Consider the following 15,620-nt stretch of genomic DNA (forward strand, 5'->3'; position numbering starts at 1 on the left):
GTGATTTGCTAATATAAAGAACTCAAAAGACTAAAAAAAAAATTCCCTGTACCAATGTAGATCAACACTTTGAATGCAGTTTAGTGTGCTGTCTTAAAAGAAGTTAAGTGACCTGCTTTGGATCACACGGCCAATGTAGGTCATTGATAGGACTTAAACCTAGGTTTTCCTAGCTTTGAGGTGAACTCTTACACCTTGCTGTGCCACTCACTAGCCTTCATAATTTATATGTATGCAGTTCTTTATTAGCCATTTTTCTCAACTTTACAAATGAAAAAAACAAGCTCTGACCTGAATTTAAACGCAATTTAGACCACTTTTCAAATATTTTCCCTTTTGATAATTCTGTTGTTCATCAAATACCTTAATAAACATGAAACAAACGTTTCCTCTAGTCATTTCTTCTGTTAAAAAAGGAAATTAAAGAATAAAGGAGGAAATCCTCTGCGCCCTCCCCCCCATCATTGTGAAGTCTGTCTTGAAAATCTGAACTTCTATAAATTCAACACTAAATGACACTACTTAAAAATTCTAAATTAGGAGCCTATTGAGTCCAAAATAGTGGCTTCCAAGAATTAAGGATTTGTGAATAAATTCATAAAGGATGAATATTATAGATTTCTTTAAGTTTTAAGTATTCTAGGAAGGTCATATCTAAATTGTTACTTTTATTCTTCAAGATGTTACATATTACTATAAAATGTCATTTTCTCTTTTTAATTCTTTCAAATCACTGGTGTGGTACATCTTTATTAAGCATGTAAAGATGCAGACAAACCACTCCCCTGAAAAAACTCCTACACCATTTAAAACCAAACAAAAATAGCATATTAAAAATTAAAGCCACATGACTCTATTCATATTTTATTGCATTAATGTTGAGGTTACAGAGATTAGTGACAAACTTGTCCAGAAGGCATGTTTAAGCCTTCCTAAACCCTTTACTCTAGCTGCTTTCACTGCAGGATACCCAAATACATGTAAGGGAATTAACAAAATTTTTCACACCTGCTAAAACCTCATTTCCCCTAATATTAAGCCACCCTGAAAACTGATATGTTGACTTCAGCATTTTTTGGGCAATAATACTATAACATGCAATTCAAACATGAATTTGTAGAGCTCTCTCCCACTTTTAACACTATTACCAGATGTTAAAACCAAAGCAAGGTTAAGTTACTTCTTTAAGATAAAACTGTCTATAAATACCAATTTAGGATTTTAGCACAGGAAGAGAAGAAAAAGCAAAGGACCAACAAACAGCAGAGAAGTGAAGAGGAAAATGTCACAGGGAGTGATCAATGTTTGCTTCGATGCCAATATAAAGCCACAGGTTTTATATATATATAGCTTTAAATAACATGTATGTGTACAACATGTAAATGGTTATTTTTGCCGACTGAAAAAACAAACTAAAAAAAGATGTGTTTACGAGTGTTTAATAAAAATAGTATTAAAAAACAGGCAGGTGGTAAATAAAAATACAGAGAATAGAAAATATTAGAAAAATTCTACAGTAAAAAGAAAAAGTTTGAGGGGATACTGGGTGACAAAACACTATGTAAACCATTGTTTCTTGCAGATTCCATTGATGAGAGTGGGTGAAATAAATTCCAAATGCATATAAAATCAAAATTCACAATTAAGTGGCTATTAGATCTAAGGCATATCTTTAGTCCTCATAGATGAATATCTTTTGCTATGGCCATAAGCCTTATCTGTTATTTTTTCTCTTCTGGTACATGGTTTGCTTTTTTGTTTTGGAAAAAAAAAAATCAACTTTAGATTTAATTTTAAGGGAAAATGGATATCTCTTCTAGTTTATGTTTGAGTCCTTCAAACATTCCCATTTCTTGTTTAGTTGTCCTTCTCAATTCTTATCACAGAAATGAGTGAATACCTGGGAGGATTAATAATTTTATTATTTGTAAATGATAATTTAAATGACTCTTGAGTATGTTAAATAAAAATCAAAATAGATTTTGAAGAACTTAAATATTTCTACTGCTTATATTTCAGGATTGTTGCAAATATAAAATGAGATGTTTGTAAAATTCTTTTCAAACCTTAAAGTGCTATATAAATGCTATTATTGTTACTGTTATATTTATGGATTTTCAACATATACAGTTTGATCAACCTAAATAACTTCTTGTGACAAGACAAATGTTTTTCTTTTTTAAAAAGAGATGAACACTTAGAGTATATAATCTTTTAAAGATATAAAAATATATCTATTAAAATTTGGGAAGTATGATAAACTTTTTGGACTGAATGATCTTTCATTGGGAAATTCCTCTGAATCATGTCTAGAATCTGTCTCTTATCTTTTTAATATGGACTCTTAATTAACTTAGAAATGTTTTACTGAAATAGACACTTAACTGATCTCCTTATGTCTATCCAACACATTATGTAGCATGCTACTGTAAGATTTACAGGTTTAATCATACAGCAAGATGGCACATTGGGTAGATCCACTGGACTTGGAGTTAAAAAGACCTGCATTTGAATCCAGGCTCAGATCCTGAGCAAGTCTATGTTTGCTATGAAATTAACAGCATCTAACCTTATAGGGGCTGTGCTAAGGAAAACATGCGGTATTTGTAAAGCGCTTTGCAAAACTTAAAGCACTATATAAATACTAGCTATTAGTTTATAAAAATCAATATTAAGTGCCTAAAAATCAATAAATATTAAATGTCAGGCACTGGGCTGAGATATGTAGATAGATACAAAAAGAAGCAAAAGACAGTTGCTGCTCTCAAAGAACTTGCACTCTAATGGGGGAGACAAACATACACAAACTATATGACAGTAGTGAAAGAGATAAGGTGAGATCTTTCCAGACAGTTGTGAAAATCGAGTAAGGCTTCATTTATTTCAAAGTTTGAGTAGGCCTGAAGGATTTTAAGTCAAGGGCATACTTAAAAGCTATTCTCCTAAGGGCGTACTTAGTCTCCTCCCAGCCATCCTCTTAAGTACATACATAAAAGCCCCTTCCCTGTTATCCCCCAAGGGCATACTTAAGTCTCCTTCTTGTTATCCTCCCTATTTCAGCCAAATATGGGCAACTGTGTATTTATTGGTCAAGTTCAATTTCTTGGGTAGTTCGAGCGTTTAGAATGTAAGATCCTTAGCCAATAAGGATGAGGGTCAGTGGTGGGAGGGGGAATTCGACCCTGCCCTTCCTCCCTTCAATGGGTTGCTCGATGGGTGGGACACCCGATTCTCGAGAGAACGTACAATAAACTTTGCTTTGCTTCTAGAGATCTATCCAGTTTTTTTTATTAATGGTTTCTGACCCACACAGTAGGAATAAATTAAAAAGAGAAGCCTGTATTATTCAGATGGGTGAAAAAGTCTTCCTCTAGAAGGTGGAATTAAAGTTGTGACTTGAAGGAAACCAAGGATATCAGTAGGCAGAGATGAAGTAGAATTTCAGACAAGGGAATAGCCAAAGAGAATGCTTAAAGATGGAGTGCCTTGCTCATAAAACAGCCATGAGGCCAATCACTGGATCAAAGAGTACATGGTGGGAGTATGGCCTAAGAAGTCTGGAATGCCTGGAATCTGAGCAGTGATGAGAGTGATAAAGTTGGACCTATGCTTTAGGGAAATTGCTTCACTGGCTACATGAAAGAAGAATTCGAATGAAGAGATATTTGTAGGAGACAGGCAACCAGCAAATTACTGCAGTAATTCAGGTGATGAGGACTAGCACCAGAGTGGTGCGGCATTAAAGGAGAGAAGGGTAATATCAGAGATGCTACAAGGATTAACAAGACAGATCGTGGCAAGAGATTAAACATGGGGGTGAGAGATAGTAAGGAGTGGAGAATGATACCTGGGATGGTAATAATGAAAATATGGGAGGAGGCACCATGAGTTTGGTTTTAGGAATGCTGAATTCGAATTACCTACTAGGTGTCCAATTTAAGATGTCTGAAAGGCAGTTGGAGATTTGAGATTGGAAGTCAGTAAGGTTATGGCAGCTTGAAAATCATCTACATAGAAATGGTAATTAAATCTAAGAGAGCTGATAAGATCACCAAATGAATAGAGAGGAGAACAGTACAGAATCCTGTGGTACATCTATGTTTAAAGACATGTTTTTGAAGACTGGGCAAAGGAGAACAAAAAAGAACTATCAGATATGTAGGAGGAAAACCAGGATACTGGTGTAATGAAAAACTAAAGAGAACACAGTATAAGGGAAGAGAAATTGTTCAGTATTGTCCAAAAGCTGTAGAGAAGGAGAATGAGGATTGAGAAAAGGCTAATGGATTATGCAAATAAGAGAGCATTGATAACTCTGATGAGTGTAGTTTCAGTTGAATGATGAAACTGAAAACTAAAATGTAAGATATTAAGAGCAGAGTGAAAGGGAAAAAAAGGAAGGCACCTATTATGGACAAGAATGGAATGATTATTTCTTCTAAACACTGCTCTTTTCATGTCAGTCATATTGCTATTCCATCTTAATTGGTATGTAGAAGTTAATATGGGATAAGGAAGATTAGGCAGAAGCTAAGAAAAACATTTTTTAGACTGAACCCATGACTTCACCGATGTCAGGAACTTCTGGTAAGAAATTTTCTTCTATTAATGCTAACTGGTAATTGTTCTGTGACTTACTGTTGTAAAGAATTGCTTGAGGGAAACAAGGTCAATTGATTTGTCTTGGGTCATAATAACCAATGTATCAAAAATGAGACTAGAATACAAGTCTTTTTGATTCTGAGGCCATCTATCTAATGTATCATACTGTCTTTAAGAAATAACAATAATCATGCCAAATGGAATTGCCTCTTTCATACTGCTATAAGTAATTTTTTTTTGGGAAAGAACAGAAGACCTACCTTAACTCTACGAGTAATGCTAAGGAATTGACATGTTTTGTCATAAAGTGCCTCCAAGTTTTCTCTATCCCAGTAGAAATCAGGGGTCATCAGGAAATCCGAACTCAAATTTATACGGTGTCTGAAAGAAAGCAAAAGTATAAATGTTTTGGCTTAAATTAAGCTTAAAATTTTAACTAGATAATAATTATACCAGGATTTAAGTGTTTTAGTAATTGAATTAAAATCAATGTGTTTAAGCTATATTGGATTGCTTATTGTCATAGGAAGGAACAAGAGGAGGGAGGAAGAAAAATTTGGAACACAAGGTTTTGCAAAGATGAATGTTGAAAATTTGCATGTATTTGGAAAAATAAATTACAACTACTAAGGAAAAAAGAAAACTTATACAATGTAAATATGAATCTGAACTGTAATTATAATATAGACTTGAGCTAATGCTTTATCTATATAAAGTAATACCAGGAAGCAATTGTCTTTTCCTGTCATAGTCTGATAGTCATTCAATCTACTCTGGACTAACCCTAATTCAACAAATAGTTCTCATGATTTGCTATTTTAAAAAAGGTCAATGTAAAGATCTCTCTGCTTGTGCCATTATGCTAATGTATTTTACAACTACATTTTTATTAAAAAAAATTTAATTTGTTTTGGTCTTTTATTTTTAAGTCATTTTCATTTCCATATGCATTTCTTCCATTTTTCCCTATACTAAACCAAAGCAGTTCAGGAAAATGAACATATCAACCAAGCGTGACAGCACGTATAATGTAGGAAGAAGGAATGTTGGAAAGCTTAGTTTTTTTTTTTTGTTTGTTTGTTTTGCTGAGGCAATTGGAGTTAAATGGCTTGCCCAGGGTCACATAGCTAAGCAGTGTTAAGTGTCTGAGGCCACATTTGAACTCAGGTCCTCCTGATTTAAGAGCTGGTGCTCTATACACTGCGCCATCTATCTGCCCCAGAAAGCATAGTTTTAAAACCTAAATTACTTGGTGAATTTTCTGATTTTTTAACACTGGTTTCTTCTGACAATTGACAGTTTCCTCACTCACTGAAATTGTTTTCTTTTGTGTATTTTCAAGAATGAAATGAAGCCCCATACTGGGCTTATTTGTAGAAAGCTGAGTTCATGAGATCCTATCCTCCCTCTGAATGCTTTGAAATTTATTCTCCCAAACTTTCTTCTCTATTACAATTCTAACAGAGGTCACATAATTTCTAACCTATCAATTAACTCCTCTCTTTCAGTGAGAACTAGATCTAGAATAAAATATTCTCCTATTGTTTTCTCCACCTTTTATAGAGTGAAATCACTAAAGTAAACCAAGAAATTATTGGCTGTTCTGCTATTGAAAAAGGTTCAGGTGATATCTAGATAACTTAAGTTCCCCATAAGAATTGTATCATGTCTATGTACTAAATTCATGATGTTTCCTGAATTCATGTATATCATTTGTATGTTCAGGTGGTCTGTAGTATATATTGACAACAAAATTACATTTTTCTCCCTATCCTGTACTGACCTTCACACAAAGATCTCTATCATATTCTAACCTTCCTTCCATCATCCTGCTCATCTCTCTGGTTTCTTGATTGCTTTCATATGAATGCTTACACGCATAAATACACACTTTATCTCTGTATCTCTCTGTCTTTCTCTTCCTTCTTTCTTTCTTTCCTCCCTCCCTCCTTTTCTACCTATCCCTCCCTCTCCATAACATGAAATGCAGATGTCTCCAAGGAATTAAAAGGGGAACAGGGAGGAATACAACAGGACATAGTTTCATATAACACTAATGAGCAATGCTGCTGATGAACAGGTGTAAAATGTATCAATGAAGACCTAGAAGATGGTCTAGTCACATTTTAGGGGTGAAATATGACACTGTGACAGTCAGTGAACTCCATTTGCTGATGTCAGGGGAAAGAGAAGTACTTAGTGAATTGAGTGAATTTCCTGTGGAAAACTTATAGAAACAGATGGACAGTATTTCCAAAGGAAATTTATTAAGTTACAATATGTTTCCTAATCAATGAGATCAGAGATCCATTTGAGAAGTATGTTTTACAAAATTAGATTTCTTCCCCCATAGCATGAAAACTGACTTAACTATCTTGACATATTTCTGTTTCTATGTTTATTTGTAGTTTATTTATAGTTATTATTAAAATAGCTACAATTAACATAAATGTGGCATTAGAAAACCCTTTAATGTATTTTAGGAATTTTTTCAATGTTGAGATGTTTTATTCAATAGAAATCTTTACCTTAATGAGAAAAGTTCTCCCATTTTCTGCATAACCTCTTCATGAGAAAGTTTCACCTTTTTTCCAGATTTTAAAGCCTAGAGAAAAACAGCAATTAGACATATGATTTGGATTGTAATTTTTATTTCTAAATTGAGCCTTACGGGACTATAAAGAAGCTGCAAAGTTCTGATTTACTATCATTGAGATGTTTCATACGTAACTATCTTTAGTTGTGCATTACTATCTCTTAAGGCTTTAAAAACCTTATCATGAAAGCATTTCTATGTTCATCTTTACCAAATCATTTCCTCTGAAACACAAACATTATCTCTTCCTAAATAGACTATGGCTTCTTCATTTATTTCATAAGAATGACTAAAAAATTCTTTTTCAATAGAAATAAGGAAGTCAATAAGTAAAAATGAAGTATTAATGAAATTAAAATATTATTTTGTGAAATTAAAATACATACCTACTATTTAACTTTAATCATAATTTGGTAAAATATTTATATAGTAGCAAAATAATTTCTAGCATTTTCAATTCAAGGCTAGGGATGTGGAGACAAGAAATATTTGGTCAAATTTTGAAATCTTCATTACATGAAAATCTCAATAAAAGTACTTTCATTTTATAGAAAAACTAAAAAAAAACATTATGCTGCCTATTCTCTCTTTTACATCCTGTTGTACCTGAAATGAGAGAGAGAGCAGATTGGAATTTCTGTGTGTATAATTTTCCTGATATTTATCATTATTTTGTTTTACTATTAAATTGAGTGTTCATTTAAAATTTTTTATTATCCACTCAAATAAGATTGATTCTTTTTCACTTTAAAAATATATATAGAGTTGACATAAATTATTACCTCTGGAATTGATTGAATAGACTCGACAAAATCATCCAGTGATGCTTCCCAAATAGCCAGTTTCACTAAGGAAGAAATTTTTTATAAGATTAATTTTTATAACTTTAAAATTCAAATACTACAAACATTTAAGTTGTTATTATTAAGAATACTTCCAACTGCTTAGAAATTTACAGTCTTAATAGTGAGCTCTGGTAGGAAGGAAGAATGAGGTGCAGTTATTGCCTTTGTCCTCATGAAAGTCACAATCATTTAGGAGGACATAATTTTTTTTTTGTATAATAAAAATAATACATAAGTTTATGAGAAGTATAAGAAGGGTACTCTTTTCAGGGAAAACATCATTATGGAAAGATTTCTTGATCTGGCAGAAATTTAACAGAGGGGAAGGACGTCTCAAGCAGAGTACAAAGTGAACTAAATCAGAGACAGAAAAACATTGGACATATATGGAGTTTAATTAATACAGTTTATTTGGAACATATAGCATATGCAAGAGGCTAGCAGGGAGGAAATGATAAGGGGTACCAGGGGTTTGGCTAGTATATACTTTTATAGTATATATACTATATATATAGCATATACATATGCTTTTAAAAATATTTAGATATCTAACTAACTAGATATAGTGTCTAATACTGTCTATTAATATAGGCATTAGAAGATAAATGTTATCAACTTGAAGCTCTAATATTTGGATTCCAAGAAAGACATTCTTTTTTTGGTGAACATCATAAAGAAGCATACTTCTACTTGTTTTGTGTTCCATTTGCTTTTAGTAATCAGTTGATGGAACCACAATATGGAATAGTAATTAGAATGACTGATTTGGAATCAGGAAGAATGTGTTTACATCTTGCTTCTGACACTGTGTAACCATGGGAAAGTTATCTCCTTGAAACTTAATTTGCTGATCTATATATAAAATAGGAATAATACTTGTAGTATGTATCTCAAAGGATTGTTGTGAGGTTTGGTAATATCTGTAAAACACTCTATAAACTTTAAAAACACTACATAAATGCCAGTTATTAGTGCTATCATAAAGTTAGTTTTACAGTCAAAGCTGGAATAGAATTTCGTATTCTGACATCTGTATATGCAATACTTTGTTGGAGAAGAGTCTTTAAAGCTGTCTTGTTCAGCCAGGTCCTACACTTAAAGAAAAAAAAAAAAGACTTCCACAATAGGTTTTTATATTCCTTATATCTTTTAGTCAGCTGAATGATTGCAAAGATATGGTTTGTTGTAGTAAATCACTTGTGAAAGCCTGTCTATTTTATTGCCATATTTTCATCAAGAATAGTCTCAAGTAGAGCATTTTGTTCCAGGGAAGAAGATGGAAATTCAATGAAATAGGTAAATTCCATATATTTCTGATGAAAAACCAGAGCTAAAACAAAAAGTATGATATCCAAACATAAAACTCAAGAGAAGCATAAAAAGATAAAAAAGAACTCTTGAGAAGTATATTTCTGTTACGGATATACATAAAGAGTACATGTATAATTGGGTTTACTGTTATTATATAAAAAAGAATTTAGAGGTGGAAAGGAAATTGTACCAGAAAAAGGGAAAAGTAGAGATAAAAAGAGGGAAACATCTCATGAAGAGGCAAAGGAAATTATATCTGAGGAAAAGAAGGGGGAGGGGGGGATGATCATAGTGTGAATCTTAACTCTCATCAGAATTGGCTCAAAGAGAAATTATTAGACACATTTACAGAGAAATTTCTCTCACCTCATTGGAAAGTGGGAGGGGAAAAGCAAAAAGGGAAGGGGTTGGATAAATAGAAGGGAATACAGAAATTGAAAGGGAAAGGTTTAAGAAAAGGGGAGGGACTCTAAAGGGGAGGAAGGGATACTAAAGAGAGAGGGCTACATGGGGCAAGTGGTGCTCCTAAGTTTAATATTGGGGAATGGGGTAAGGAGAAAAGGAAAGAAAAAAGCATAATCTGGGGTTAACAAAATGGCAGGAAATACAAAATTAGTGATCTTAACCATAAATGTGCATGGGGTAAACTCCCTCATAAAGAGGAGAGATAGCAGACTGGATTAAAAGCCAGAATCTTACAATATGTTGTTTTCAGGAAACACACTTGAAGCAGGGAGATACATACAGAGTTAAGGTAAAAGTTTGGAGCAGAATCTACTATGCTTCAGGTGAAATAAAAAAAGCAGGGGTAGTCATCCTGATCTCAGATCAAGCAAAAGCAAAAATTGATCTAATTAAAAGAAATAAGGGCACTATATCTTGCTAAAGGACAGCATAGATAACGAAGCAATATCAGTACTAAACATATATGCGCCAAGTGATACAGCATCTAAATTCCTAAAGGAGAAATTAAGAGAGCTGCAAGAAGAAATACGTCAAAACTATAATAGTGGGAGATCTCAATCTTGCACTCTCAGAACTACATAAATCAAACCACAAAATAAAGTTAAAGAGGTAAATAGAACACTAGAAAAGTTAGATATGATAGATCTTTGGAGAAAACTAAATGGAGACAGAAAGGAATATACTTTCTTCTCAGCAGTTCATGGAACCTATACAAAAACTGACCATAAAGGGAATTAATGAAAAAAAAAATCAAATGAAGGTGGCCTAGCTGTACCTGATCTAAAATTATATTATAAAGCAGCAGTCACCAAAACCATTTGGTATTGGCTAAGAAATAGATTAGTGGATCAGTGGAAAAGGTTAGGTTCACAAGACAGAATAGTCAATTATAGCAATCTAGTGTTTGACAAACCCAAAGCCCCTAACTTCTGGGAAAAGAATTCATTATTTGATAAAAACTGCTGGGATAATTGGAAATTAGTATGGCAGAAATTAGGCATGGACCCACACTTAACACCATATACCAAGATAAGATCAAAATGGGTCCATGACCTAGGCATAAAGAACGAGATTATAAATAAATTAGAGGAACATAGAATAGTTTATCTCTCAGACTTGTGGTGGAGAAAGAAATTTGTGACCAAAGATGAACTAGAGACCATTACTGATCACAAAATAGAAAATTTTGATTACATCAAATTAAAAAGCCTTTGTACAAACAAAACTAATGCAAACAAGATTAGAAGGGAAGCAACAAACTGGGAAAACATCTTCACAGTTAAAGGTTCTGATAAAGGCCTCATTTCTAAAATATATAGAGAACTGACTCAAATTTATAAGAAATCAAGCCATTCTCCAATTGATAAATGGTCAAAGGATATGAACAGACAATTTTCAGAGGATGAAATTGAAACTATTACCACTCATATGAAAGATTGTTCCAAATCATTACTGATCAGAGAAATGCAAATTAAGACAACTCTGAGATACCACTATACACCTGTCAGATTGGCTAAGATGACAGGAAAAAATAATGATGAATGTTGGAGGGGATGCGGGAAAACTGGGACACTAATGCATTGTTGGTGGAGTTGTGAACGAATCCAACCATTCTGGAGAGCAATCTGGAATTATGCCCAAAAAGTTATCAAACTGTGCATACCCTTTGATCCAGCAGTGTTTCTATTGGGCTTATATAAGAAATACTAAAGAAGGGAAAGGGACCTGTATGTGCCAAAATGTTTGTAGCAGCCCTATTTGTAGTGGCTAGAAACTGGAAAATGAATGGATGCCCATCAATTGGAGAATGGCTGGGTAAATTGTGGTATATGAATGTTATGGAATATTATTGTTCTGTAAGAAATGACCAGCAGGATGAATACAGAGAGGACCGGCGAGACTTACATGAACTGATGCTAAGTGAAATGAGCAGAACCAGGAGATCATTATACACTTCGACAACGATATTGTATGAGGATGTATTCTGATGGAAGTGGATTTCTTTGACAAAGAGACCTAACTGAGTTTCAATTGATAAATGACGGACAAAAGCAGCTACACCCAAAGAAAAAACACTGGGAAACGAATGTGAACTATCTGCACTTTTGTTTTTCTTCCCGGGTTATTTATACCTTCTGAATCCAATTCTCCCTATGCAACAAGAGAACTGTTCGGTTCTGCAAACATAGATTGTATCTAGGATATACTGCAACATATCCAACATATAAAGGACTGCTTGCCATCTAGGGGAGGAGGTGGAGGGAGGGGAAAAAAATCGGAACAGAAACAAGTGCAAGGGATAATGTTGTAAAAAAAATTACCCTGGCATGGATTCTGTCAATATAAAGTAATTATTAAATAAAAATTAAAAAAAAAAACTGACCATATATTAGGACATAAAGATCTCAAATTCAGAGGCAAAAAGGCAGAAATAGTAAATGCATTCTTTTCATATCACAATGCAATAAAAAATTACATTTAATAAAAAGCCAGGGGAAAATAGACTAAAGTAACAGGGAACTAAATCTCATCTTAAAGAATGAATGGGTGAAATAGCAAATTATAGACACAATTTCACCCAAGAGAATGACAATAATGAGATGACATACTAAAATGTGTGGGATGCAGCCAAAGCGGTATTAAGGGGAAATTTAAGGCCTCTCTAGAAGGCTACTTGCATAAAATAGAGAAAGAGAAAATCAATGAATTAGGCTTGCAACTAAAAAAGCTAGAAAAAGAGCAAATTAAAAACTCCCAATCAAAAACTAAACTTGAAATTCTAAAAATAAAAGTAGAGTTTAATAAAATTGAAAGTAAAAAAAAACTACTGAATTAATAAATAAAACAGAGCTGGTTCTATGTAAAAACAAAATAGATAAACTCTTGATAAACTTGATTAGAAAAAAGAAAATCAAATTGTTAGTCTTAAAAATGAAAAGGGAGACGTGCTCACTAATGAAGAGGAAATTAGAGCAATAATTAGGAGTTACTTTGCCCAACTTTATGCCAATAAATTTGATAGCTTAATGAAATGAATACCTTCAAAAAATTTTCCAGATTAACGGAGGAAGAAGTAAATTGGTTAAATAATCCCATTTTATGAAAAGAAATAGAACAATTTATTAATCAACTCCTTAAGAAAAAATCCTCAGGACCAGATGGATTTACATGTGAATTCTACCAAACATTTAAAGAACAATTAATTCTAATGCTATATAAACTATTTGAAAAAATAGGGAATGAAGGAGTCCTACCAAATTCCTTTTATGACACAGACATGGTACTGATACCTAAACCAGATAGGATGAAAACAGAGCAAGAAAATTATAGACCAATCTCTCTAATGAACATTGATGCAAAAATCTTAAAATATTAGTAAAAAGATTACAAAAAATCATCCCCAAGATAATACACCATGACCAAGTACAATTTATACCAGAATTCAGGGCTGGTTCAATATTAGGAAAACTGTTAACATAATTAACTATATCAATAACCAAATTAACAAAAACCATATGATCATCTCAATAGATGTAGAAAGAGCATTTGATAAAATCCAATACCCATTCTTATTAAAAACACTAGAGAGTACAGGAATAAATGGACTTTTCCTTAAAATAGTAGCATCTATTTAAAACCATCAATAAGCATCATAGGTAATGGTGATAAACTAGAACTCCATTAAAGATAATCTGATTATTACATAATTGGTGATGGATTCTTAAAGAAAAAGTTTCTAAGGTTCCTCTTAAAGGACCAACTATCTTTACAGATGTATCCAAACATAACATTTGTGCTGTATACTCTTGTGACTTAACTACAAAGAGAGTAGTCAAAACTTCTTTTCAGTCCACTTAGCAGGATGAATTATATGCAATCATGCTAGCTCTTATTATCCTAGAGATGTAACTATACTATCTGATTCGGCCTATTCAGTAGGTGTGGTACAAAGAATTGCCACAGCCCAAATAAAATTTGTATCTTCTAATGTATATCAGCTCTTTAAGGAACTTTAAAGTTCCTTTTAAAGGATCCAGGGAAGATTTATATCTTGCATATCCACTCACATAGTGTATTTCCAGGTCCTATTTTTGATGGAAAATCAAAGGCAGATAGCCTTCTAACTATGTTAGTAAATACTCCTTTGTTTCAGGCAGCCCAAGAATCTCATTCTAAATATCATCAGGCTGCTCAAGCTTTACATTTACAATTTGGGATAACAAAAGAGGAAGCTAGGAGCATAGTAAAAGCTGTATAGCTTGTCTTTCTTTCCATGCTCCTACACTGCCTCCAGAGAAGAGCCCTCGTGGTTTGAGACCCAATGAAATTTGGCAAAGGGATGTGACCATTATAAATCTTTTGGTCATCTATCTTTTATCCATGTTGTGATAGACACCTTTTCAGGATTTACTTTTGCAATACCAGCAGCAAAAGAGACAGCCCAAGGGGTCACTGAATTCCTTACATAAGCTTTTGCAATGATGGGTGTGCCACAAGCAACAAAAACAGATAATGGATCTGCATACACTTCCAAACATTTTGCACACTTTTGTGCACAGTATCCCATTTTACACACCACTGGTATACCCTTTAATCCTCAAGGACAGGCAATAGTAGAGAGGGGAAACAGACATCAAGATGCTCCTCCAAAAACAAAAGAAAGGGGGAGCCACAGGTAACCCTAGAAAACTTTTAAATTTTGCTCTTTATACAATTCTTGATTTTTGATAAAGATGCACTAGCTCTGGTAGACAGGTTTTATAACCCCAGAAGGGCAGCGTCCAGTGCAAGCAGCTTCACTATCTTTAGATAATCGCCAGATCATGTAGAGAGATCCAGAAAGTGGTGAATGGAAGGGACCAGAGAGGTTAACTGCTTGGGGGAGAGGGTTTGCTTGTATCTCTACAGATGGAAAAGGAATCAGATGGGTGCCAAAGAGCCATATTCACCTTGTCCATCGGAGAGAAATGGAGCAGACCCTTGAAATGAAGGAGAAGACCCTAGAAACATTGGGTGGTTCCATCACTGACTGTGCCCACCACTGAAAAGAGCATGGCAGTTATGACGTTTGACTCATGGACATCAAAAATTGTTAATGAGATTGATGCAGGACTTGAAAAACTTGTAGGAATCATTGGATTCCCTGATACATGATGAAACTATTGCAGGACTTCAAAACTTGCAGGAATCATTGGATTCCCTGACACATGAAGTAATGGACAATAGGCTGGTTTTAGACTACCGGCTGCTGAAGGAGGCATATATGTGATCGTTATTTATACACTCTCCTAGGACTTCTGGAAATCTTTTACAACACCATGTTGATTCATATTGTTTGTTATGTCACTACTTGCATGTACAATTCATGTTTGTTACACCACATTGAGCCTGCACTGGTTGTGGGGAGAGTTATCACTGTTAGCCTGTGCTTGTGTAGTACATCCCATGCTGATGGGTTTGTGCATACCTGTTTCTAGTAAGACCCTTCAGCCCAGAAACCCGCTAACAATATCTGGTTTGATTCCCCACTTCCCTGTGGTGTTTTTCACCTCCCTTCCTGAGAAGTCAAGGAGGGCATGATCACCTCCTTTTTGGTGTTTTCAACCCCTTTCCTGGGAAGTCATGAAGGGTGTGACCATCTGTGTTTTAAAACAAAAGAAAGCAGGAGATGTAGAGGGCTGATAAGATGTATTTGAATCTAAGACAGCAGAGCACTTAAGGCTAATTACCTACTCAAGGTGTGATAATGGTTCTATAAACATATTGTCATGTGATGACTCTCCTCACAACTGGAGCTTGCT

General features: G+C 34.0%; 1 protein-coding gene across 8 annotated transcripts in view; it reads right to left on the reverse strand.

The window, feature by feature from the left end:
* Nucleotides 1-15,620, reverse strand: part of RMND1 (required for meiotic nuclear division 1 homolog) — a 118,886-nt gene that overhangs the window by 2,027 nt on the left and 101,239 nt on the right. For all 8 annotated transcript variants that reach the window (XM_051997945.1, XM_051997950.1, XM_051997944.1 and 5 more), the window contains 3 exons: nucleotides 7,981-8,045; nucleotides 7,131-7,207; nucleotides 4,863-4,983 (listed from right to left, as the gene is read on the reverse strand). In XM_051997945.1, coding sequence (XP_051853905.1) covers nucleotides 4,863-4,983; nucleotides 7,131-7,207; nucleotides 7,981-8,045 — 263 coding nt within the window. The remainder of the gene's footprint in view (nucleotides 1-4,862; nucleotides 4,984-7,130; nucleotides 7,208-7,980; nucleotides 8,046-15,620) is intronic.

Source organism: Antechinus flavipes, chromosome 4, assembly GCF_016432865.1.
Source record: "Antechinus flavipes isolate AdamAnt ecotype Samford, QLD, Australia chromosome 4, AdamAnt_v2, whole genome shotgun sequence".
In the NCBI taxonomy this organism is placed as follows: Eukaryota; Metazoa; Chordata; class Mammalia; order Dasyuromorphia; family Dasyuridae; genus Antechinus; species Antechinus flavipes.